A 25,063-nucleotide genomic window follows, 5' to 3' on the forward strand; every position below is an offset into this window, starting at 1 on the left:
ATTTAAAATTTCACTGTAAAAGATTTTATTTATGTGCCCCTAAAACATAATATATTTTTTAGAAAAAGAAAAGTCACTAAATCATGATATATTATTTTATTTGAAAATGACAGGTAACACCAACAAAGCAACATTTGAAGATAGAACACACAGCATGTGATTTTCACATTGCAGATGCTATGTTAGTCCAACAAATTCTTCAATCTCGCTCTCCATTTTCAGAATATCTTATTCAATAAGCCGCCATTGAACTTTGAAAGTCCACATGCATCATCATCACAATTAGTTATTCAACAAATTCATGCTGAAATTTACTTCAATTTCATAAAATTTAATTCAAATTTGATCATTTGTTGAACCAAAACTCCTCTAGTTTTTCTAAAAAAATATTTTCCTAGTCATAACTTGATGCTAATAATAGAAAATTGTATGGTTATTTCCTTGCACTTTCCTTGTCCACTTTATGGAATACCCATGGCTCCACCCTAGTAAAAATTAGGCAAGTGTGCCTCTAAGCATAAGCTAGTGCAATGAACTTTGAAAAATACTCAAGCTAACTTTTAATATTTAATAATAAACAAGACAAAAGTGCTTATGGGAGAGACAAATGTGGGTACTTATGTTTGAAAAACATTGCCCATTAGAAAAGTAAAAAATTAGTTAAGCTGTTGGATATTTTTAAGACAATTTTATGAAACAAAAAGTAAAATAAGATTTTGATAAATTAAAATTAGTTTTTGCAAAGTTATATAAGAGAATTTCATAAATAAATTTATGCATAGATTAATTTTATTTTATGAGAATAATTATTTATTTTTTCCTAATTTATTGAAAAAGCTTATTAAAATACACCCATGCTTAAACTAGGTTAAGTTTTTTTGTTTCTTTCAAGTAAAGTTTTATGATGTCATGAAATTGTTATAATTTTTTTAACATAATAGTAGTAAATCTCAGAAGTGTGGATGAAGCAGATAGTTTAATGTAAAACCGTTAGCAGTAATCACTTTTGCACTGACTGCTACCTTTGAATAAAAGAAAACAACATGTTATTATAATATGAACTAAAAAACTGGTTTTATGGAAAAATCAATCTCCACAAGGACTTTTTCTGTGCTGGTCAATGATGAATAGAGAGGATTATAATATAATAACTAAATGAAGAGAGAGGAACCAAAGAAAAGAAGCACAACAACCATTGTTTGGTGTTGTAGATGTAACAAAACAGCTCTCTTCCTGCAATTGAATGAACCTTGACAATCATATGACCAGATTGGATTTGTTTCCCAATCAAGGGACCACAGAAGAGGTGGCTGCTATAGGTTTTTCTTCACAAATGCTTTCCCAGTTTTAAAGGAGAAAGACACACTGGTTTTTCTGTGTGAAAGCTTCTCTTTCTCCCTTCCATGCATCCTCCACAACCTGTGACAATCATTGGCAGCTTTTGGCATAATTGTGAGGAGCTTGAGGTTCAACAGCTCCAGTAGTAGCTGCTTCAGAAAGCCCCCAGTTCAACACAACTCCAATGGAGTTAACTCCAAGAGGAAGGACTCAGGGCCATGTGCTGACCTTTGAGAGAGATGCGGATTCTTTTGTGGAGGAAGACAAGGAGCTTCAGTCCAAGTGGGCTGCCATAGAGAAGCTACCGACTTTCAAAAGGATCAAGACTTCTTTTGTTGATATCACTCAGGAGGACAGTACAAGCAGCAAGGCCAGAGAAACAGTGGAAAAGTTTGGAGCTTGGAGAAGCAGCAGCAAAAGGGTGGTTGATGTTACCAAGCTTGGAGCAGTGGAAAAGCGTTTGTTCATTGACAGGCTCATACAGCACATTGAGAATGATAACCTCCAATTGCTGCAGAAACTAAGAGAAAGGATGGACAGGTATACTCACACTTGCTTTCATTGATCAAGCTGTAATCAGTGTTGTCACAAACAGAATAAGTGTAAAATTATGTTAGAGTAATTGGTAAAGTGGAGTATTTACAAGGGACAAATTCTTCAAATTTGTCTTTTTGGTCACAGAGGATTTTGGTATGGACCCAATTGCAAAATATGACAGCTTTTGACCTATTTTCAAAGTTCTAGTCGATGTTCGAAACTTCCTTTTGTTTCCCCCCATTCTACTTGCTTGTTACTTTTGTTTCAGTTTCACACTTTGATCTTGTAGAGACATACTTCTGATTACTAGGATCACTTTGCACGATCAGTTACATGGTGTGCAAGTTGATGTTGGTACTTTATTTCAAGAATTGACATATTGGTTGTTTTCAGAGTCAATGTGAAGTTACCTACTGTGGAGATCAAGTACAAGAACTTGAGTGTAGGAGCAGAATGTGAGGTTGTTCAAGGGAAGGCACTCCCAACTCTATGGAACTCCTTTTCTAGCTCACTTTCTGTAAGCATGCTTCCTCCTTGAACCTAATCAGGTCACTAAGAAACCGAATTATATACAAAACAATATTAAGAAACAGAAGCTAAGAAGAACAAAGAAAAGCAAATAAATGTTTACATTTGTTCATCATAACATAAGCTAAATTTATCCTTTGAACAGGGTTTCATGAAGACTATATCGTGTAATTCTCAAGGAGCAGAGATAAGCATTCTGAATAATGTGAGTGGCATCGTTAAGCCTTCAAGGTAAGTGAAGATGTTATATGCGTATGTTATTTTCAAATAGCAGGTAGCTTAGAAATGCTAACAATGCACTTCAGATCATCTAGACTAAAAATAGGGAGTGAAACTCACGATTTAAGTGGTTTCTCACCAATTTCAAGTTATAGTAGAGTGTATTGCTTAACACCTGTTTTTTTCTGCCATTTACTGACAAAAGTATGCACATGAATGTTTGCTCAAGCACATGTTTTCTGTCTTTCTGAATTCAGTCCCTTAAAATTCACAAGTACATTAAGCATGTATATCGTATTGTGACCACAAATATTATAAAGCTTAGAATAAAAGGGGCCAAATTGCTAAGTTTTCAAAAATGTTTTTATATGCAGGCTTACTCTTCTTCTTGGTCCACCAGGCTGTGGGAAAACAACTCTGTTAAAGGCACTGGCTGGAAAACTAGAGCAGTCTCTCAAGGTATGTATTTTAAACACACTAACATATTGAAGTTATCGGATAATATCATTTATTTCAAGTATCTTTTTGTATCCGAGTTCTCATAAATCATAATCATATATCAAACATGTTTGAGCATACCATAGACTAACAAGGAATGTGCGTAGCAGTGCCATTTCTGTTACTTCATCCTTGATGGAATACTAAAAAGTCTTTCAAAAACTAATATAAGGAACAAAGCCAGTAGAATTTCTCTATACTGCAATCCCTATGATATTCTGCTGCTTTTTCTTATATTCAGGTTTCTGGAGAAATCACTTACAATGGTTACAAGCTAGATGAATTTGTTCCTCAAAAAACATCAGCTTACATAAGCCAGTATGACCTGCACGTTCCAGAGATGACTGTCAGAGAAACAATTGACTTTTCAGCTCGCTGTCAGGGAGTTGGAAGCAGAGCCGGTGATGCTTCTTACTTGCTCAATCCAAGATTATTCCACAAAATTGTAATTAATACGTTACCATTAGACATTCATATATAATATATCCTCTGCATTGCAGATGTAGTGGCTGAAATCACCAGGAGGGAAAAAGAAGAAGGAATCATCCCTGACGCAGATATTGATACCTATATGAAGGTAATTTTAGAATAGACAATTAATGACATAATTACCAAACAACCACTTGACAGAGAAAATAACAAGACTTTTGCAGGCAATTTCAGTTGAAGGACAAAGCGAAAATCTTCAAACAGAATATGTTTTAAAGGTACTTCTTGTTCAAGAAGAACCGAGTTCGAGTACATAATTTTTCAACGGCTCATTTAAGATGTTTCTATCCTTTTTGACATGTGAATACAAACGTATGATATCCCAGATTCTCGGACTGGATATGTGTGCTGACATATTGGTAGGTGATGCACTAGATAGAGGCATTTCAGGTGGACAGAAGAAAAGACTAACAACAGGTATCTGGAATGATAAATCATGTTTTATATGTCACTTTGTTATAGTTGAAAAAATATTCAGAACTCAAAATTCTTCTTTTAACTATAAGAAATCCTCCTGGCTAAAGGATATATGACATGTCTCACCTCTTTGCCAGGCCAATGACACTGATAAAATGAGGGCTAATGGAACCTTCTGCTTGGGCAGTTTTCATCTTCATATTATGCCCCCTAATGCATCTATTTTTGTTTTTTCAAAATCCTATGACAGGAGAGATGATCGTGGGCCCTATAAAAGCTCTTTTTATGGATGAAATATCAACTGGCTTGGACAGTTCCACAACCTTTCAAATAGTGACATGTCTGCAGCAATTGGTGCATATCACAGATGCAACTGCAGTACTTTCACTCCTTCAACCAGCACCAGAAACTTATGAGTTGTTTGATGATCTTATACTGATGGCTGAGGGTAAAATAGTATACCACGGCCCCCGCAGTCAAGCACTCCAATTTTTTAAGGATTGTGGTTTCTGGTGTCCTGAGAGAAAAGGAGTTGCAGACTTTCTTCAAGAGGTGAGATAACAAATGCCACCCTCTCCCCTTTTCATTTGGTGCCATAAGAAGCACTCAGCTATCACCGAGCCAAAGCTCAAGTGAATTTTTCTTCTTGTTTAATCCACTTTATCAGAGCCTCACAAGTGATAAATTCAACTATCTACAGGTAATCTCTAAGAAGGATCAAAGGCAATACTGGTACCGTACAGATATTCCTTACAGATATATTTCAGTGGATGAGTTCGCTCAAATATTCATATCAAGTTATTGGGGAAGAATGTTAAATGATGAGCTCTCACAGCCAAACGATAAATCTGAATCCCATAAAAAGGCTTTATCATTTAGCAAGTACTCTCTGGGAAAATGGGATTTGTTCAAAGCTTGTATGAAAAGGGAGATTCTCCTCATGAAACGAAATTCATTTATCTATGTGTTTAAAACTGCACAGGTCAGTATCAAATTGAACTCAGCTAAGTGACACCTGAATGCTTCAATTAGTTACTTTGATCTTACTTGTTTCCCTTTCACATTTTGCAGCTTACAATCACAGCAATCATAACAATGACAGTCTTCTTACGCACTCAGAGGGCTGTGGACTTGATAGGTGCAAATTACTTATTGGGTTCATTGTACTATACCCTTGTCCGCCTCATGACTAATGGAGTTGCAGAATTGATCATGACAATTGCTAGACTCCCTGTTGTTGATAAGCAGACGGAATTCTATCTCTATCCAGCTTGGGCTTACTGCCTTCCCTCTGCCATTCTAAAGATTCCATTTTCAGTACTTGATTCCATTGTTTGGACATCAATGACATATTATGTTATAGGCTACAGCCCTGAAATAACAAGGTAAGTACTTTGTTTGATTTCATGCATACGCAAAATACCATGCTTTTCTTTTACTTTGCAACTTTTGCTTATCTCTATCTTATGTGATCAGGTTCCTCCGCCAGTTTCTTTTGCTTGTTACTTTGCATATGTCGTCCACCTCCATGTGTCGTTTCCTTGCTTCAGTTTTCAAAACTGATGTTGCAGCTACAACTGTTGGTTCCTTGGTCCTAGTATTGATGTTTTTGTTTGGAGGCTTTATTCTTCCTCGGTGTAAGCAGTTTTATAGTCTCCATCTATGGGTTGTTGTACGAATTTGAAAGTTTCTCATTTCTTATAGAGTTTATTCACTGCAGCATCACTACCACGGTGGTTGAGGTGGGGGTTTTGGCTTTCTCCAATGTCATATGGGGAAATTGGAATAACACTAAATGAATTTCATGCTCCTCGCTGGCAAAAGGTATCTTCTAAGATAATTATTATTCAGCTTCATGATAGGTCACTATAATAAGTGTATGTATATATAAATTACTTTTTTTTTTTTATTTGCAGATCCAAGAGGGAAATATCACTGTAGGGAAGGAGGTTCTTCGTAGTCACGGTTTAGACTTTGACAGCAACTTCTATTGGATATCAGTTGGAGCCCTACTTGGTTTAACCATACTGTTTGATTTTGGATTTGTCTTGGCATTAACGTACATAAAACGTAAGTCTTATCTTTGTTAATACAAGGAAAAGAATAAAACAGTTACTTGTTTTTTGTTCAATCCATTGACTACATGGGAAATGTATTCAGAGCCTAAGATGTCTCGAACTTTAGTCTCAAAAACGAGGCTCTCTCAACAAAAGGAACAAGAAAAAGGCGATGGTGTGGAACTGAAGTCAGTTACTGTTGATATTAGCCACACACCAAGGGGAAATCAAAGCACAGGTGAATAAAGCTTCCATGATATATTATCTCAAACAAGGGTTCTTTCTTTCGAAAAAAATAGAATTTTGGCTTCTTTTACATGTTTGATCATGCAGGAAAAATGGTCCTTCCCTTTGAGCCATTAACAATATCATTTAAGGATGTCCAATATTTTGTCGATGTTCCTCCGGTAATAAGCATACCTATCTCGTTTGCCAGGATTTCATGCTGTTGACTATGTTGTCAATTAAGATTTTTTAACTTTGCCATTCTGAGCAGGAGATGAAAAAACATGGTTCCGAAGAGAAAAGGCTACAATTGCTCCGTGATATCACTGGAGCTTTTAGGCCAGGAGTTCTCACTGCACTGATGGGGGTCAGTGGAGCAGGGAAGACAACTCTGATGGATGTTCTTTCCGGAAGAAAAACTGGAGGTATCATTGAAGGAGAAATAAGAATTGCAGGATACCCTAAAGTGCAAAAGACATTTGAAAGAGTTTCAGGTTACTGTGAGCAGAATGACATTCACTCTCCATATATAACCATTGAAGAATCTGTCAAATACTCAGCTTGGTTGCGGTTGCCATCAGAAATTGATTCAACCACAAAAGGGGTATGGTGTCCTTATGACTTGCACCATGGCTTTTTTTCCTAGATAACAGATGCATTTCATAACTTTATAAATTCTATGTATATCAACTAAACAGAAATTTGTTCAAGAAGTCCTCGAAACAATTGAACTTGACAATGTAAAGGATTGCTTAGTCGGCATACCTGGCCAAAGTGGCTTATCTACTGAGCAACGCAAAAGACTAACCATTGCAGTGGAGCTTGTTTCCAATCCATCAATAATATTTATGGATGAACCTACATCTGGCTTGGATGCTCGAGCAGCTGCAGTTGTTATGCGTGCAGTGAAGAATGTAGTTGCCACAGGCAGAACCACTGTTTGCACTATACACCAACCAAGCATCGACATATTTGAGACTTTTGATGAGGTAGTCCAAAGTGCATTCTGTTGTCAAAGCAAGATGGTATATTTACTGTAGTGTAAAACCATACAAATAAGTCAGTGTACATCTCTCTAGGTGATTTAGTAAATATGTTGATTTCTTGCTTCTAGAATTGGAAGTAAGTGGCATGAAGCAAAATTTGATTTCCCCTTTGCAAATAGAAATAAAATGGGTGATCTTACCTTCTCTGTCATATTTGACAAAGATAATATACAGGCCAGCAACTAAAAATGAGTTATTTTTCATGCAGTTGATTCTAATGAAATCTGGAGGACAGATTATTTATAGTGGAATGCTAGGCCATCATTCAAGTAGATTGATTGAATATTTTCAGGTATGCTCAAACCAACAGCAAAGTAGATAGCATTTTAGATTCTGGACGGATCAATGATCATCTTATTTTCTTGCAATAGTCTCAAATATGTTAGTGACTAAATTAAAACTGCCCACTGGGGTAGTGTGTACCTTTGCCTCTCCTTCATTTAAACTGTTAAAATTTGTAACCAAATAATTTCACTGTCAATCAGAATATACCTGGGGTGCCAAAGATCATGGACAATTATAATCCTGCAACCTGGATGTTGGAAGCTACCTCTGCATCTGTAGAAGCAGAACTTAAAATAGATTTTGCTCAAATATATAAGGAGTCACATCTTTACCAGTGAGCATCCAATCAGCTGCTACTCATTTTACAATTTTTTCAAACTTTTGCTTTTCAGAACTTACGTGCCATAACTGTTTTCAGTTGTAATAGTAATGATCATAAATTTCAAAGATTACTCATCCGAAAATTTGAATTACTGTTTCTGTTTCTAGGGATACCCTTGAAGTGGTGAGAGTGTTAAGTGAACCAGCACCAGGTTCCAGAGACTTACACTTCTCAACTCGTTTCCCACAAAATAGCTTGGGACAGTTCATGGCATGCCTATGGAAGCAACACTTGTCCTATTGGAGAAGTCCTGAGTACAACTTAACACGATTTATATTCATGATTGTTTGTGCAATAATATTTGGAGCAGTATTTTGGCAGAAAGGGAATGAAATGTAAGTTTGTTTTCATATACTTCTAATTTGCCCTGAAAATAAATTCATTTGTTTTATCTGCAAAAAGAAATATGTATGTTAAAGGAATCTCCACAACCTCAAACTCCAGATAGTGGAGACAGAACATTTTATCCTTACACTTCATTTGCCTTCAACATATGGACTAAAGTTGAAAGGAGATTATTAGAGTAACATATTGGAGGTTCTTCTACTTTTGATAAGTTCTGTCAGCAGAGAGAAGTTGAAATCCATAAACTAGTACTTTCAGCACCTTCATTCTGATAACCACATAGAGGAACAAGAGAATTACTCAACCAAGTTTCCTGAATAGTGTGTCTTTTACGAAAGTATAAAACAATATATATGTTTATGTCAAATCATACTAGGCGCAATCAACAGAAGACATTCTTAAACTGTGAAATTTATGATGTGGAAAGCTTTAGTGTTTGCATGATTCTAGTGTAGTGCTAAACTTGAAATTGTAAGGATGAATGTTCTGACATACACTTCTTCTGTTGTTAAAGAAACAATCAGCAGGATTTGTTCAACGTACTTGGATCCATGTATATTGCTGTAATATTCTTGGGAATAAATTACTGCTCAACAATTCTACCATATGTGGCTACTGAGCGTGCTGTCTTATACCGAGAAAAATTTGCTGGCATGTATTCTTCCACTGCTTATTCATTTGCACAGGTTTGTAGTTGCATCAAAGAAATTTAAGTGGTACTTATTTGGTAGGAAAAATAGATGTTATCAAATCAGTAATATTCTTTTCTTAATGTAGGTGGCTATTGAAATACCATATATCTTAGTGCAATCAATTTTATATGTGGCTATCACATATCCAATGATTGGTTTCCATTGGTCAGTTCAGAAAGTGTTTTGGTACTTTTATACCACATTCTGTACATTTTTGTACTTTGTATATCTTGGAATGATGGTAATGTCGATGAGCGCCAATCTAGACATAGCTTCTGTTTTGTCAACTGCAATCTACACCATATTCAATCTGTTTTCTGGATACCTCATGCCAGGACCGGTAAGTCTTTTGTATCTATCAATTTTTCTTTATAATTTTTAGATATATTAGATTATTAAATATTTTATCTTTATCTTTTTTATTTAGTTAGCTTGTTATTTATTCTTTATTTGTATTTTAGACTTAATCCATATCTCTTCTATTATAAGCATAGTATCTATGTTTATATTCAATACAATGGAGATTAATCTTATACATAATTTTTCATAATATTCAACAACAATAATTTAGCGTTTATAGCATTACAAGGGCTTGAATTTGTACCTTAATTATATTTGCATCCAAAATAATTTTGAGGGAACTTGGATCCACGTTTCTGAGTAATCCAATCCCAGACAAAATGCTTCCTTTTAAAAGTGAATTTTTTCTTTATATCAATAACTGCATCTCTGAATTATATCAGTAACTTAATTCATGCATTTGACTGGGGGAGCTGAATGTCCACAGTACATGCCAATAAGTACAAGATGCTTTCAAGCCTTAGATATTAACCATGTTTCTTAATGTGCAGAAAATTCCTAAATGGTGGGTTTGGTGCTACTGGATTTGTCCTACTGCTTGGTCCTTGAATGGCCTCCTAACTTCACAATATGGAGATTTGGATGAGAAGAAGGTAACCGTCTTTGGGAAGAGCCAATCAGTTGGTTCCTTTCTACGAGATTACTATGGTTTTCGGCATGACAGATTAAGCATTGTGGCTGTGGTGCTCATTGCTTACCCAATTGTTTATGCTTCTCTGTTTGCCTATTTCATAAAGAAAATGAATTACCAAAAGAGATAAGACAGATGAAGACACAGATACATATTTGGTTCTTCTGCAGTGTGGTGGCTTCAATTTACATGTATAGAAATATAGAAACATGTGGTCACATAGATTAGCAAGATGTCTACAGCAAAGATATTCTCATGTGTACCATGTAACGTTCAAATTTGTTTTATTTGTTTTTATAGTTTAATGTTGGTTCTGTAGATCCCTGCAGAAAGTGTAGGAAAACGAAGAATGGTGAAAAGTTCTATATTGAACCTTTCTACCAGGGGCTTAGAAACACATGACAACAAGTGAAAGTGATATAGGTTTATGGAGCATATTTTTTCAAGAAAAGCTAGTTATGTAGTAATAAAGAATATTCAAGTTGTACAAGTTAAAATGACCCTTTTTAATTAGTAGAAAATTGAGGACTTAGAAAACTTTTTGTATCTATAAAATCTATATAGATTTATTTCATTTTACTTCCCCTTAACTTTTATTGTTATTTACATCCCTGTTAAGTTTTGTTTCCACTTTAATTATGGATGCCAAGTCAACATGGAGTGATGACCTTACTAGCAAAAATTAGGTAGCAAATTAATTTTTTAATAAGTATAGATTAAAATGAGAATCTTTTAATACAAGAGAACTTATATAAAAACAATTATAATTTTATATGGATAAAAATATTAAGGCGAGAGAGGAAATATTCTTTTGATAAAGATTCAGTAGAAAGAAAAACTTAAAAAATCAATAATCCATATATATTATTGGAACTGAAACCGAGACACTAGTTTTTATGAAGACACATCCTACTAAGAGTGAAAAACTGCAAACGTGAAGAGAAACCATAACTTATGCTTCCTCCTCTCTTGAATATTAAAAAATTACGTTTTTAGTGCGTGTCAATTATAAACAAATTTAACTTTATTCAGTGAAACTATATTTAAAAAGTCATTTATTAAACAAGATTTTATTTCAATAGCTCTCCTTTATTTTTTTTTATGTAAAGTTTCAAAGAAAAATAGTTTTAAAAATACTTATTTTTAAATAAAATTACTATAATTAAATAATATGACTAAGTTTTTTTAAATGTTTTGTTTGTATTAGATAGATAGGAAGAAGTATAAAACTATTATTGCGCCCTAAAATAAGTTTGTCCATGTTTGTTTGTCTCGTCTCTACCTGTATGTCTCATCACTCTCAAATCCCCTCAAATCCACTCAAAAAAACAGGGCCTAAAACAAGCACACATGATTTTTTATAATAATATTAAGCTCGTTGGACAGGTGAATATTGCAATAAAGTAACAAGGTAAATTAAATTTTTTTCTAATATCATCCCTCTTAAGCTATCACAGGAATATACAAAATTGAGTCCTAATTAAAGAAATTTCAGAGATTATTTAAAAATTAACATTTTGGATATTCTAGAAAAATTGACAGAATAATAGGAGAACAAAGAAGAAAATGGTACTGTCATAGTGTGCTGAATTAAAATGTTGGATATCAGTGTTATACACAAACAGACTTCAAACTTAGGTGTGGGCTATAGAATTGTTAAATATAACTAAGTCCCACATCGCTGAAGATTGATAACCATCACTAGAGCTGTTCTTATAAACTTAGCACGTATTGCCTTAAAAACTCATACCTTTCTCGGCCTTTTGGCTAAGATCAAGTGTAGTATCTGTTCTTATCAGTTTAATATCTGATATGTGGGCCAATGGTCCACATGATATTAAATTAATTTTTTGAAGGGGAGTTCCCGCTTCAGTAGCTTGCTACTGGGGTTCTCATGTGTCGCTCTAGCGTTGCACTATAGCTTGAGCCTGGCACACCCTCTAATGTAGTCTAATTTTAAGTCAACATTTTGTTCGTTGTTGGTTTTATGAATTTTGATCTCTTTTTAATTTTCATGTGTCTGCTGATTTTTAATACAGGTTATTAGTCTTCATAGTAGATTTAATGATTATTTGTATGATATTGTGATTTTAGGGTATTTGTGAAATTGAGTTTTCCAATACAGTAAGCAAATAAAATGACAATTGAAATAGGAAAGACAATTAGAACCACATCAACTGCACTAAGAATGGCTATTATAAAATAAACAGAAATTACGTGTGAAACTCATACCTTTCTCGGTCTTAAAGGGAGGTTTCTTTGCAGTAACTTGCTACTGGAGATCTCAAGTGTAGCTCAAGTTTTGCACTATAGCTTTCTATACTTCCAACAATTATGTTGCTAATAATAAATTTGATATGAATTGGAGCATTTTATTGTTTAATTCTGGGATGGTAATTTATGTGAAGTAGATTTTTGTATTGTCTGATTTTAAGATATCTGCATAATATTGCAATATTTTCTTATTCTTGATATCATAATGGGCACTACATTTTATCTCTTTTGGAAATTGAGTTTTCCAATACAATATGCAAATAAAATGGCAATTGAAATAGGGAAGACAATTAAAACCACACCAATTACACTAAGAAAATCATGGTGAAACCCATAATAATCTTCCAAAAATTGGACAATTCTTTTATTTTCTTCAAAGGCTGATATTTCTTTGTCTGCATCTCCATACTGTGAAGTAAGCATCCCATTCAATGTCCAAGACACAGGGCATAAATAATACATCCAAATCCACCACTTGGGAATTTGCTGCATTGAAGAATACTGTCCTTTAGTATACATTTCAAGCAGTATGAAGAAAAGATACATTTCATTATGATGGGAGATAAAGGTAAACAATCAAATCAGTATAGATTTTATGATCCAACAACTCCTATTTTCTTCTCTATACTCAAACGTTTCTTCTCCATACTAAGGAATTTGGAACTTGAACATTTGATAAAAAGTTAAATTAACTCTACACCACAGTGTTGAACTTGAAGATATTATACTACTGAAATTTCTTTGGTCAAAAGTGAAAAAATTTGTTTAGTGTATTAAATAATATATTTAATTTCTTCAAAGGTACTGAGTCCTTTACTAGCAAAACTAAAAAATGTGTATTTTCCATAGATGCAAATATAAAACTAAAATAACATTATACGAAACTTACAGGTCGTGGTACAAAGTACCCACAAAATAAATTGAGCATGGTGTAGGAAGATGAAGCCACAATAGAAGCCAACTGAACATTTGGTGTCAATGAAACAAGGAGCATCCCTAGATAATTGAAGTATAACAAATTGCAGAACATACTGTAGAGTGACCAAAATACTTTATAAGCAGACCAATCATAGCCCAACATAGGATATGTGATTATCACATATACAACAGCTTGAATGACTAGATAGGGAACCTCAATTAGGACCTGCAAAAGAAATAAATTAAAGTTACCCTGAAGTTATTGGAAGTGTCACGAAAACATAAACATTGAGTAAATTGATGCAATATTTGGTATGCTGCAATTGTGGTGAAGATATCATATTAATAAGAGTTACTTTATTTTCTTAATGAATGAAAATATTTGAAAAGGAGTGTTTTGAAGAGAACTAAACCTGTGCAAAAGAATAGGCCCAGGGAGAGTACATTCCAGCATATTTTTCACGGTACAGAACACTGCGCTCTGTGGCCACATAGGGCAAAACTGATGAGCAGTTATTTATCCCAAAGAAAAGTACAGCAGAGTACATTGCACCAAATACATTGAACAAATCTTGTTGGCTATTTCTGTGACATAAACAAAAAGGAAAATTATTCAGTCCTTTTTAAAATGCAGCTTATTTAAATGCATTAGGAAAATGCATTTTAAATATTTCATTTTTTCAATGTAGAGTAAAATTTTGACTACTAACATTTTCTTTCCTTTCTTCCAGAACAGTATTCCAAACAGAAGAGACATGGCAGTCACAAAAATGATGCGAGTCAAGTTGTATGAAGGACTTCTCCAATAGGACAAATGTTGTTTCCACAAACATGCTTTGAACTGTTCCCAACCATTTTGTGGAAAATGAGATGGAAAATACAAATCTCTGGAGTCTGGTGGTGGTGTGCTTAATTGCTCAACCAACTCTTTGTTCTGTCTGCACTCAGTTGAATTAATATCATGTAAAGATCACATGCATATTATAAATACTATTTTGCTTGCTTTATTTCCACTTTTAAGATGAAAAAGATTTGCTTCGAGATTGGGATAATAGAAATACTATATAGGACCAGAAACTGGAGAAAATTAGTATATAGTACTAGCTAAGTTTGTGCTAGAAACTGTAAACAAATAATTCTTTCAAGAAGTGATACATAAATTAAGTTCTGCGATTTCTTACTCATATAAGGCTGATTCCCTATAAATTTGGGCAAAATCTACTCCGAGTTCAGATTCTGCTGATCTTGAAGTAACCTCTAGCATCCATGTTGATGGGTTGTAGTTGTCTTTAATCTTTTGCACTCCCGGTATTCTCTTTATAACAAAAGATGCAAGAATGCAAACCAAGATTTTGCAATCGAACATTGGTGATGAAAAAGAAATGAAGTTGTGCATGATGTAAGAAACTGACCTCAAAGTATTCAATGACTCTACTCGAATGCTTCCCGAGTGGACCAGCATAGATTAAACGCCCTCCAGCTTTCATGAGAATAAGCTTAAAGGATTACGTGAAAAGAACTTTAATTAGTTTAGTTGTGCAGTGTCCTTAAAGAGATTCAACAGTAGGATAAGCATCAGGCATTTGCTGAGTTAATTAGTTTTAGAATCTTTATCTAATTATGACGAAGATAATATGAATAAGTATCAAGGGTCTTTCTAAGATGGTGCACAAAAACTAGATTTTGCAACTTAAAAACACGGAAAAGTGCTTATTATTTAACCTCTTTAGTGGAATAGTGAGATAGAGAAATTGGATAAACAGGCTCAAAGGGTCTGTCATAACATCTTGGTTCATTATAAATCCCCAATCTATGTTAAGTGATTGAGGTTACCTCATCAAATGCCTCAAATATATCAATACTTGGCTGGTGAATTGTGCATGCGACAGTTCTTCCTGTTCCAACTACATTCTTCACTGCTCTCATTACAACTGCAGCTGCCCTTGCATCTAGACCTGTAGTTGGTTCATCCATAAATATAATTGAAGGATTAGCAACAAGTTCAATGGCTATCGTCAGCCTTTTTCTTTGTTCAGTGGATAAACCACTAATATTTGGCATGCCTACTAAAGAATCTTTGACCCCATCCAGCTCAATAGTATGAATGACTTCATTCACAAATTCCTGAAAAACAGAAAGAAGCCATAAAAAAATGAATCCCAGTGAACAAGCTCAAAATTTGAAAATAACAATGCTACACTGAGAGGAGAGCCATACAGCTTTAGTTTTGGCATCAATCTGAGAAGGAAGCCGTAGCCAAGCAGAAAAAACCACAGATTCCTCTACTGTTATGTTTGGAGAATGTATGTCATTTTGTTCACAGTAACCTGATACTCTGGCAAATGTTTCCTGAACCTTAGGGTAGCCACCAATTCTAATCTCTCCTTCTATAATACCACCAGTCTTTCTTCCACACAGGACATCCATCAAAGTTGTTTTCCCTGCTCCGCTCACTCCCATCAGCGCTGTTAGTATGCCAGGTCTAAATGAACCTGTGATGTCAGAAAGGAGCTGAAGCCTTCTCTCAGTAAAACCTCTATTTCTCATTTCCTGCATTCAATATGACATGATTTCCAACTACGTCCATGCATGTAACTTCATACTCAAGAACTAGCAATAATTTAATTCATTCAAGTTACCAAAGGAGTATCAACATAGTATTGGACATCATGAAATGCTACTGCCAGTGGCTGGAAAGGTAGAACCAATCCTCCTGATGAAAAGTACGGAAAGAAGGAATGTAAATCACAATATAAAGTTTCACTGGTATGTTATCTGTTTAGCTGAAACAAAGTAATAAGGGGGGGCATGAAGAAGAAAGGTGCTCACGTGTTCTGGTTTCTACAGTATTTTCAATCAGAGAAGCAACATGTTTCTTGTCTGCACCAATGCTACTGTTGTTTTCTTGCTGTTCCTGTAACTCTGGATGCTTCTCAGAAGATATAAGTGTTCGAGATCTCGCAGGAGCTAATGGAGCAATGCCAAAGTGAAGGTTACAATAAAGGTCTAAGGGCATTATTATTCACCACATGAAATGTCCAAGTAAACAATGCAAAGTGAACTTACAATTCAAGAAAGTCAGCATCAAGGTAAAACCTACATTGAACAGCACTGTGAATCCAATTAAGGCAGCAATTGATATCCAATAAAAGTAACCATCAAAGTTTAGCCCCCGGTTATCAAGTACTTGCTGACCCATTGTGCTATTTGCAGACATCTTCAAATAGATCAAAGGAACCAAAATGATTAGATGAGGAATTTTATAATTGCACCAAGCAGGCCTTCACATAATTGGGTACTCTCAGCTAATGACAAAATTTCACGAAAGCAGAAGTGAAAATATCTTAATTTGAGCCTTTTGAATACTTGTGACCAAATGAAGTTAACTGGTCAATCCATCTCATCAATAAAAAAGAAAAGAGTAGCGAAGCCACTGCATTTAGTTGCATGCAATGTATATTCTTTGAAGCACAAAAGGAGATATACACGATTACCTTTTCCCACCTAGGAGCAAGAAATTCATTCACAGTTAAGCCTATCTCTCCATACGACACAGGAGAAACCCAAAATCCCCATCGCAACCAAGACGGCATATATGCTACAATGGAAAAGCAGCTAAAGTTATTTTCTGAACAAAATTGCGTGTTAAAAAAGTAAACCAGTTCTTGATTCTTACGCTTTGGAATGATGAAGCCACCAAATAGTAAAACAATTACTATGGCCACAGTACCAAATGTCACAGAAGCAACCACAGTCTGAAAAATTGAGGCAATAAATCGAAACATGGATACCGAAGTCATGTGTATGACAAACAAGAGAAGGAACTGGCGAAAGAATCTGAAGAGAAAAGTTAAAGTCAAAACTTGGTTAGTATGACTGAGATTACGAAACAGTTTTCGGGTAAAGAAACAACACGAATATAGATTCTCAAAGAATCATTGTTAAAACAAATCATGTTGTGTTAAATTCTGGAGACAAAGGCATCTTCAAATGTAGTACTTTCAACTAGACCATATAAATCCCATCAAGGACTAACCTTCCAATCTCGGGGCTGTAACCAATGACGTAATAAGAAAGGGATGTCCAAATAAAAGATTCCAACAATGAAAGTGGAATCTTTAAAACAGCAGATGGTATTGTATAAGCCCACGCAGGAAAAAAGCACAACTCTTTTTGCTTGTAAATAACTGCAAGTCTTGATACTGTCATAGATAGTTCTGGAAATCCATCAACCAGAAGAATGACGAGTGAATAAAACAACGAACCCATGAAATAATTCCCATGGACCACATCAACAGCCATTCGTGTTCGAATGAAAACAGTCATTGCTACAAATGCAACGATGACAAGCTGCATGGATAAATAATGCAACTTGAGAAAGTTCGGTATAGTTATCATGATAGAAAGGCATGAAAGTGAAAAGAAAAACCTATAGAGTACCTGTGTTGACTTGAATACATAGACGAACGAGTTTCTTTTCATTAGAAGAATTTCCCTCATGATGCAAGCCTTAAATAATTCCCATTTTGATAATGAGAACTTTTTAGATACAAGGGCATCATTGTTGTGGCTCTGAGACTTATCAAACGGCTTCAAGAGCTCCTCCTCCAACTTTTTACCTAATGGGCTATCCTTAAATTTCTCAATGAACCGGTCAATCGAAACATAACTGTAAGGTTTTTCTGTGCTAGTCCAATACCGTGCTTGATCTTTCTTCGAGATAACCTGAATTTTACAAGTATTTCACATTATCAAATTCTAAAAATATCATGTTAGAAACGGAGGTATTCAGCTAGGCTGCACATACTTCCTGAAGAAAGTCAGCAGTGCCTTTTCTTTGAGGACATTTAAAGCCACATTCCTCAAAGAACTCAAGTATGCAATCCCGTGGACCGTGGTACACAATTTTTCCTTCTGCCATTAAGATAACATCGTCAAAGAGATCAAAGGTCTCTGGTGCTGGTTGAAGGAGTGAAATTAATGCAGTGGCATCTGTGATATGCACTAGATGCTGAATACAAGAGATAATCTGGAAAGTAGTGGAACTGTCTAAACCATTGGATATTTCATCCATAAATAGTGCTTTTGTTGGTCCAACAATCATCTCTCCTGTATAACATTCCAGAATCAGGAGCAGTCACCTCGTATATCAACTACTGCTCTAAAATTATATAAATTTGATAAGCTGCTATTAGGCAGTGTACTAACAATACCTGTAGTTAACCTTTTCTTTTGACCACCAGATATACCTCTTCTTATTGGATCTCCTACTAATGTATCAGCACATATATCAAGACCAAGTATCTGCATGTGATGTAGTAGTCAATAAACAATAAATGAACAGTATTTGGTAGAGATAATGAACTCTTGCTTCGTGGAGAAAATGAATAGACCACCTTTAAAATATAGTCTGTCTGAAGGCTACTCTCCAGTCCGTTAATTGATGTTGCCTGTACCAGAAACAGTGCTAGGTAATAGTAATCAACACTTAGACAACAGATTAGCATGAAGACTTTTCAATGACTATATTGAAATTACAAAGTAATGAACCAGTTATCCTACAAATCATTATAAACATAATTAATTATTGCAAGTTCTTCTGACCTCACTTTGTCTGAAAACAATAGACAGTTATCGTACTGAAATTCAGGTTCAGAAGAGTGAAATTGGGTTAAGAAAACAATCATAACTTTTTGAAAACTAAAGCATGCAAAGTCTTAAAATTTTAACTTTGACCTTACTCAGCCCTAGAAAAACTTGTAATGGATGATTAAAGTACAGCAGAATAATTTATTATTTTGTCATGATATTATTATACCAAGTGAAGAAACAGCGAAAGCTGTATTTTTAATGAACTATTGGAAAAAAGTTAAGCTTTATTTGTTGTTACGATATTTTTGTTAAACATAGAGAAACTTGAACAAAACTTGAAAGTGGACAAAGAAAATGGGATGAGAAGTACCTTCATATATGCATCTAAATCAGGATCAGGAACTATTCCTGCGTCTTTCTCCCTTCTACTGACTTCCATTAGGAGTTCTTTCATACATGGACCAAAAGCCATCACTCATCTCTAAGATCAATTTATGAAATTTATGTATTTTTGTAACTTTAAGTATACCAACCTGCTCGGCTTCCTACACCTTGACAACGTGCTGAGAAATCAATTGTTTCCCTCACAGTCATCTCTGGAATATGCAAATCATATTGGCTTACATATGCTGATGATTTCTGAGGGATGAACTCTTCTAGTATGTGTCCATTGTAAGAAATGTCCCCTTGAACCTATGGTGCACCACAACAATTATGGAGAAGACTCATTTTAACTTTAATCATTTTTCAAATAAACTAAATACAAATATTGAGTTCATTCTGTCTTAATGCATGAATGCTTGATGGGATGGATTCATCTTTAGCTCATATGAATAAAAAAGGACAGTAATCCAAAATAAAAAGAGTAAAATTTGGATTAGGAGTGTGTCCATGTTTTCATTAAAAATGAATTGGAAGATTTAACTGGTTTCTGGAGAAGTGAAATTCTTGTTTCTGTGGTCCCTTGGATAATGTCCACTTTCAATCCCTCAGTTGTTCTTTGTTTACCATTTTCAAAGTCAGAAGTGTTATCAGAAACAAACTTCAAATTTAGCTCTTCCCCCATAACAAGGTCATTTGAGTGACCATTCGTAAGTCCCTTATTGCTGAAGAGAGATAACAATCACTATGGATTTTATTATAAAGAAGGAATAGCTAGTATTGAAAACTCATACCTTTCTCGGCCTTTTGGCTAAGATCAAGTGTAGTATCTGTTCTTATCAGTTTAATATCTGATATGTGGGCCAATGGTCCACACGATATTAAATTAATTTTTTGAAGGGGAGATTTCAGTACAGTAGCTTGCTACTGAGGATTTCATTTGTCGCTCAAATCTTGCACTAAAGCTTGAGCAGGCACACCCTATAAGTAGTATTTAATCTTTACAATATTGTGAATTGTATATTAATTCTATGATTTTGACTTGAGCAGGCATACTCTATAAGTAGTATTTTATCTTTATATTATTGTGAATTGTATAAGAATTCTATGATTTTTTTAATACATTTAATGTTTTATATTCAAAATGTCATCATGGGCTTGTAAGATTTATCGTTCATTGAATTTCAATATAGACTTTAGTACTATACCTTTTCTGATACATTTTTATGTTAATATGAATTGTAATTTTTTTCGTTCAAAATTTTGGTATAACGTTTTTCAAATAAACTAAATACAAATATTGAGTTGATTCTGTCTTAATGCATGAATGCTTGATGGGAGGGCTTCATCTTTTAGCTCATGAAAAAAAGGACAGTAATCCAAAAAAGAGTAAAATTTAGATTAGGAGGAGTGTGTCCATGTTTTCATTAAAAATGAATTGGAAGATTTAACTGGTTTCTGGAAAAGTGAAATTCTTGTTTCTCTGATCCCTTGGGAAATAATGTCCACTTTCAATCCCTCAGTTGTTCCATGTTTACCATTTTCAAAGTCAGCAGTGTTAATCAGAAACAAACTTCAAATTTAGCTCTTCCCACAGGACAAGGTCATTTGGATCAGCATTCGTAAGTCCCATATCGCTTAAGAGAGATAACAATCACTGGAGATTTTGTTATAAAAACGGAATAGTTAGTCTAGAATACTCATACCTTTCTCGGCCTTTTGGCTAAGATCAAGTGTAGTATCTGTTCTTATCAGTTTAATATCTGATATGTGGGCCAATGGTCCACACGATATTAAATTAATTTTTTGAAGGGTAGGTCCCACGTCAGTAGCTTGCTATTGGGGTTCTCATGTGTCGTTCTAGCGTTGCACTATTGCTTGAGCCTGGCACACCCTCTACTGTAGTCACATTTTTATTATTTTTATATTGAAGATTAACATTTAATTTTGTTTAGGATCTTATAAATTTTGGTGTCTTCTAGTAAGCAGATATAATGGCATGGTGAAAACCCATAATAATCTTACAAAATGGGCAAATGTTTTCTGAAACTAAAGGGAGGTTTCTTTGCAGTAGCTTATGTTGCTAATAATAAATTTGATATGAATTGGAGCATTTTGTTGTTTAATTCTGGGATGGTAATTTATTTGAAGTAGATTTTGTTCTGTCTAATTTTAAAATATCTGCATAGTATTGTAATATTTTCTTATTCTTGATATCATAATGGCCATTACATTATAATGGCCACTATATTTTAAGATATTTTCTTATTAACCCACACCATATTAAATTAATATATTTTAAGATATTTTCTTATTAACCCACACCATATTAAATTAATTTTTTGAAGGGATGATCTCAAAACAGTAGCTTGCTACTGGAGACCGCAAGTCTAGCACTATAGCTTGAGCAGGCACACCCTATAATTATTATGGAAATTCTGATCTTAATCTCTGTTGTTTTGATAAATTGTATGTGTATGTTATATTATACTAAATTTCGGATTTTAATCTGTGTTAATATAAATATCTCTGTTCATTTAAATTGTCTGTGACATTAAATGGACAGAAACTTTAGTTTTATATTTGAAATGTGCACATGGACTTTAAAGTTTTTTCTTTAAGTGAAGTATATAAATTTGTGGTACCAATTTTCTATTGACACAAGTTTGATTTAAATTTATTAAGAAAAGTCAGAACCTTGAGAGAATGACTTAATTTTCCTGCCAATGCCAACAATAAAGTTGTTTTACCACTTGCTGGTGGACCAAGCAATAAGGTCATCCTGCAACAAAAAAAAAAAAAATAACAAATCGTTGTAGTTTTACTCATGTTTTTACACCATACTGAATATACTAATATATATACTAATATCAAATTCAATGAATAATTAAATAAAGAATCACGTAATAACATTGTAAAACTTTTGCAAATTACCTTCTCGGCTTAATAATGCCACTGACATGTTTGATGATGCTTATCTTCAAATCTTGAGAATTCAGAACTGATAATTTAGTGGTGTCCTTAAAGAGAAAAAGGAAGAGAGAAACAAGAGGAGGGGAGAAAGTCTCTTAGGTAGTGAGCAAAAATAAAAGATCAGAGTGTGTATTAAAATATCAATGTTGTAAGAGAAGTTGCTTGCAATTCATTCATTTAAGAATACTTACAAAGATAAACTCTTTCAGGGTATTCCACAGCGTAGGTATGGGTTTGCCTTTAACTATCCTACACTCAGCTTCTACACACAGATTGTGATACCTCACTTCCACTGTGGGCAGCTTAATACCAACTCTACACAGTCAAAAATAGTAAACTTTATTAAACATCTTTCCACTTACTTACTTGATAGATCATAATTTTAAGTGGGTGTTTAGAATTTTGAGATTTAGTGGACATCACTCCAAAGACAGCATAATTAACACCAGAACACATGAAATTTCCATACCAAGCAATATTCTGCTATATAAATGAAAAAGGATGGTTTTCTTATACCGCTATATTATTAAACTTGTCTTTTTCTGTTGCACTAGCTAGTTTTCTATTGTTGATTTCTCCATAGACACAGTGATAAATAAAATTTTAGTTGACCTATAAAATGATTAATAAAGTGAAACAGTTCAAAATAACACGCCATAAGAGAGAATCTAGAAGAACTAGTTACTTGTCAATTCTTTTCCTGAGTTTCTGCAGCAGTAGAAGATTATCATTTTCAATGTGCTTAATAAGCTTTTCTATGAACATGTGCCGTTCTTGAGCTCCAAGCCTGGTGACATCAACAACCTGCTTCCCTTTACTTTTCTCATATGTTTCCATGCCATCATAAACATCAAACAAAGCTGAAGTAATTCTCTCACAGGTTGGTAACCTCTGAAGTTCAGCCCATTGTAACCCTTCTGTCTCCTCATTATCATCTTGTTCAACAGGATTTATGCTTGAAATGCTCTGAAAACTAGAGGCATGGCTTCTAAATGAGGACCTTATGCTCCTTCCTATCTCAGCCAACTCAATTCTTAGAGACTCTATCTCATCTGCACCTACTAGTTGTGCCATCTCAGATGCAGCTCAAAGGCATATTCTCCACTTCTGAACATTATATAGAAATCTCTCTGCTGCTTTGATAAGCTTGACAGTGGCAGTTGCTGACGTAATGCATTATGTCATGTATTGTCTTGTGCTAATGACAATTGAAGAAGCTGGTATCACATGAAAATTACAACTGTAAACCCATATTTTTTTACATTATCAATGTAACTGAGCTTTCACAGATACATTAATTAATCACCAAAGTCCATGCCTAGAAATGATTGAAATATTTTACTAAGAAACAGAAAGATATGCATGGTCAAAATTTAATGAAGACACGCAAGGATATATCAGAGTGGCATGATTCATTCATTTACCACTTCATTTTGTGGAACAACAAGCTTCCGGCCTGAAAGATGTGCATGCTAAATTCTGGTTTGTTCTCTTCCATTCCTCCAATGTGAATAGGGGCACTTTTTGGAATATCATGATGTTTAATAATAAAATTTCAGTGTCCTGTTAGGGAAGCCCTAGATGGAATATTTATATTATATAGTGGCGTTAAACCCTTGATTCCAGAATGAATATATAAATGTTATGTAAGTCATTGACCTCGTGACTCATGGTGACAAGCTGGAAATAACAACACTTTGGAAACACATTCCTTAAGCAAACAATTATATTGGAAAGGTTTTCATTTGGTGTAGTGATGAACCAGCACAAGTTTTCTTACAAGCCAAAAGAAAAATGATGTTAGAGTGAATTTAAGTTATTAGCAGAAAATATAAAACAAAAGTAAAAGTATTATTACAAAATATGATTTTGGATCTAACATTAATTCCTGTTTTTTTTTTGCAGAACCTGCCTTTTTCACTATAACAACCACCTATTATAGAAGATGCTTCTGTAATTTGTTGGATGCTGATGGCAAAACGAAATTAGGGTTATGTAATGACTAATAAATAGTTAAACTCCCACCCCATCAAAATGCTTTCCGTAAAAAGAGGGATTGATTCGCTTCTGGAAAAAAGTTCCATAAACAAAAATTCTAAAATTATTTAGTGTTCTGGAAAATAAATTTCGGAAGTGGTAGGGTGCAGGAAGAAAATGATATAATATCGGAAGAAATGGCATTAAAGTATAGGAAATTTTATTTGAGTATGGTTTTCTTTTTGTCATTCTTAACTGTGATGGAACTTAGAGGACAGAATTCTTGACACGGTAATAACTTATGAACACCTGAAAAAACGTTCTCTAGATTTACCACTTTAGTGAAAACATGATTACATTATTTATTGTCAAAACAACTAAAACAATTCCAGTGAAAACATGATTTACATTATTTAGTTCAAATCAACTGAAAAGTTGAACTTGTGAACACATTATTAAAACACATTCTCTAGAACTACAATTTTAGTGAAAACATAATTACATTTAGTTTCAAAACAGCAACCTAAACTATCAGATATTACAAACAGCAACAAAAAAGCATAGATACTACACGTAGTAGACCATATTATGTATTTAAAAGGTGTGATCCTGAATATTATTATTTCCTTACGTCATTGTTATAGACTAGCTACATATTGAGTCTCCAAACTAGAGATGACAACCCACGATTTACTTCATTTATGGAAGGTTCAGGTATTGTGACACAAGATTTACCGATAAAAGAAACCTGTAATCAGACACCAGTACGGAATCGGTATTTAGAAATCATTGAAAATAATATTATTTGTCAGTTAAGAGATAAACACTGTTTCTTTTGCTGCCACAACCACAAGTAAATTGCACTTTGATAAAGTTTATATAATCTTCAACACATCAGC

The 25,063-nt window shown here is 34.2% G+C and overlaps 2 protein-coding genes and 3 non-coding genes across 6 annotated transcripts; 4 read left to right on the plus strand and 1 right to left on the minus strand.

Annotated features, from left to right (window-relative positions):
- Window positions 1–1,152: 1,152 nt before the first annotated feature.
- Window positions 1,153–10,628, plus strand: LOC108331649 (pleiotropic drug resistance protein 3). The gene is made up of 24 exons (XM_017566503.2): window positions 1,153–1,878; window positions 2,269–2,392; window positions 2,549–2,634; window positions 2,997–3,081; window positions 3,362–3,521; window positions 3,621–3,697; window positions 3,774–3,827; window positions 3,936–4,026; window positions 4,277–4,578; window positions 4,727–5,008; window positions 5,098–5,411; window positions 5,503–5,663; window positions 5,747–5,850; window positions 5,943–6,096; window positions 6,187–6,321; window positions 6,417–6,490; window positions 6,580–6,912; window positions 7,007–7,297; window positions 7,563–7,646; window positions 7,840–7,973; window positions 8,129–8,356; window positions 8,881–9,052; window positions 9,144–9,398; window positions 9,910–10,628. The coding sequence occupies exons 1-24, from the start codon at window positions 1,523–1,525 to the stop codon at window positions 10,177–10,179; spliced, it is 4,326 nt and encodes a 1,441-aa protein (XP_017421992.1). The 5' UTR covers window positions 1,153–1,522; the 3' UTR covers window positions 10,180–10,628.
- A 1,167-nt stretch (window positions 10,629–11,795) lies between these two features.
- LOC128195139 (U2 spliceosomal RNA) lies at window positions 11,796–11,991 on the plus strand. Its single transcript, XR_008246711.1, has one exon. It is a non-coding gene; the product is annotated as a U2 spliceosomal RNA (small nuclear RNA).
- Window positions 11,992–12,487: 496 nt separating this feature from the next.
- On the minus strand, window positions 12,488–23,289 carry LOC108334506 (pleiotropic drug resistance protein 3). Of its 2 annotated transcripts, XM_017570389.2 has the most exons (24): window positions 22,873–23,289; window positions 22,379–22,502; window positions 22,149–22,234; window positions 21,912–21,996; window positions 19,367–19,526; window positions 19,204–19,280; window positions 18,638–18,691; window positions 18,455–18,545; window positions 18,049–18,350; window positions 17,682–17,966; window positions 17,278–17,591; window positions 16,918–17,078; window positions 16,736–16,839; window positions 16,308–16,458; window positions 16,071–16,208; window positions 15,881–15,954; window positions 15,459–15,791; window positions 15,075–15,365; window positions 14,654–14,737; window positions 14,423–14,556; window positions 13,952–14,179; window positions 13,655–13,826; window positions 13,213–13,467; window positions 12,488–12,809 (listed from the first exon to the last, which is right to left on the minus strand). In XM_017570389.2, exons 1-24 carry the CDS (start codon window positions 23,259–23,261, stop codon window positions 12,543–12,545), a joined length of 4,359 nt encoding a protein of 1,452 aa, XP_017425878.1. In that variant the 5' UTR covers window positions 23,262–23,289; the 3' UTR covers window positions 12,488–12,542. The 2 variants fall into 2 exon arrangements, with proteins under 2 accessions (XP_017425878.1, XP_052727732.1); XM_052871772.1 differs by lacking the exons at window positions 21,912–21,996; window positions 22,149–22,234; window positions 22,379–22,502; window positions 22,873–23,289 and adding an exon at window positions 20,753–21,041.
- On the plus strand, window positions 20,005–20,199 carry LOC128195090 (U2 spliceosomal RNA). The gene has a single exon (XR_008246663.1). It is a non-coding gene; the product is annotated as a U2 spliceosomal RNA (small nuclear RNA).
- LOC128195150 (U2 spliceosomal RNA) lies at window positions 20,917–21,112 on the plus strand. The gene has a single exon (XR_008246722.1). It is a non-coding gene; the product is annotated as a U2 spliceosomal RNA (small nuclear RNA).
- Window positions 23,290–25,063: the final 1,774 nt, after the last annotated feature.

Source organism: Vigna angularis, chromosome 1, assembly GCF_016808095.1.
Source record: "Vigna angularis cultivar LongXiaoDou No.4 chromosome 1, ASM1680809v1, whole genome shotgun sequence".
NCBI lineage: Eukaryota > Viridiplantae > Streptophyta > Magnoliopsida > Fabales > Fabaceae > Vigna > Vigna angularis.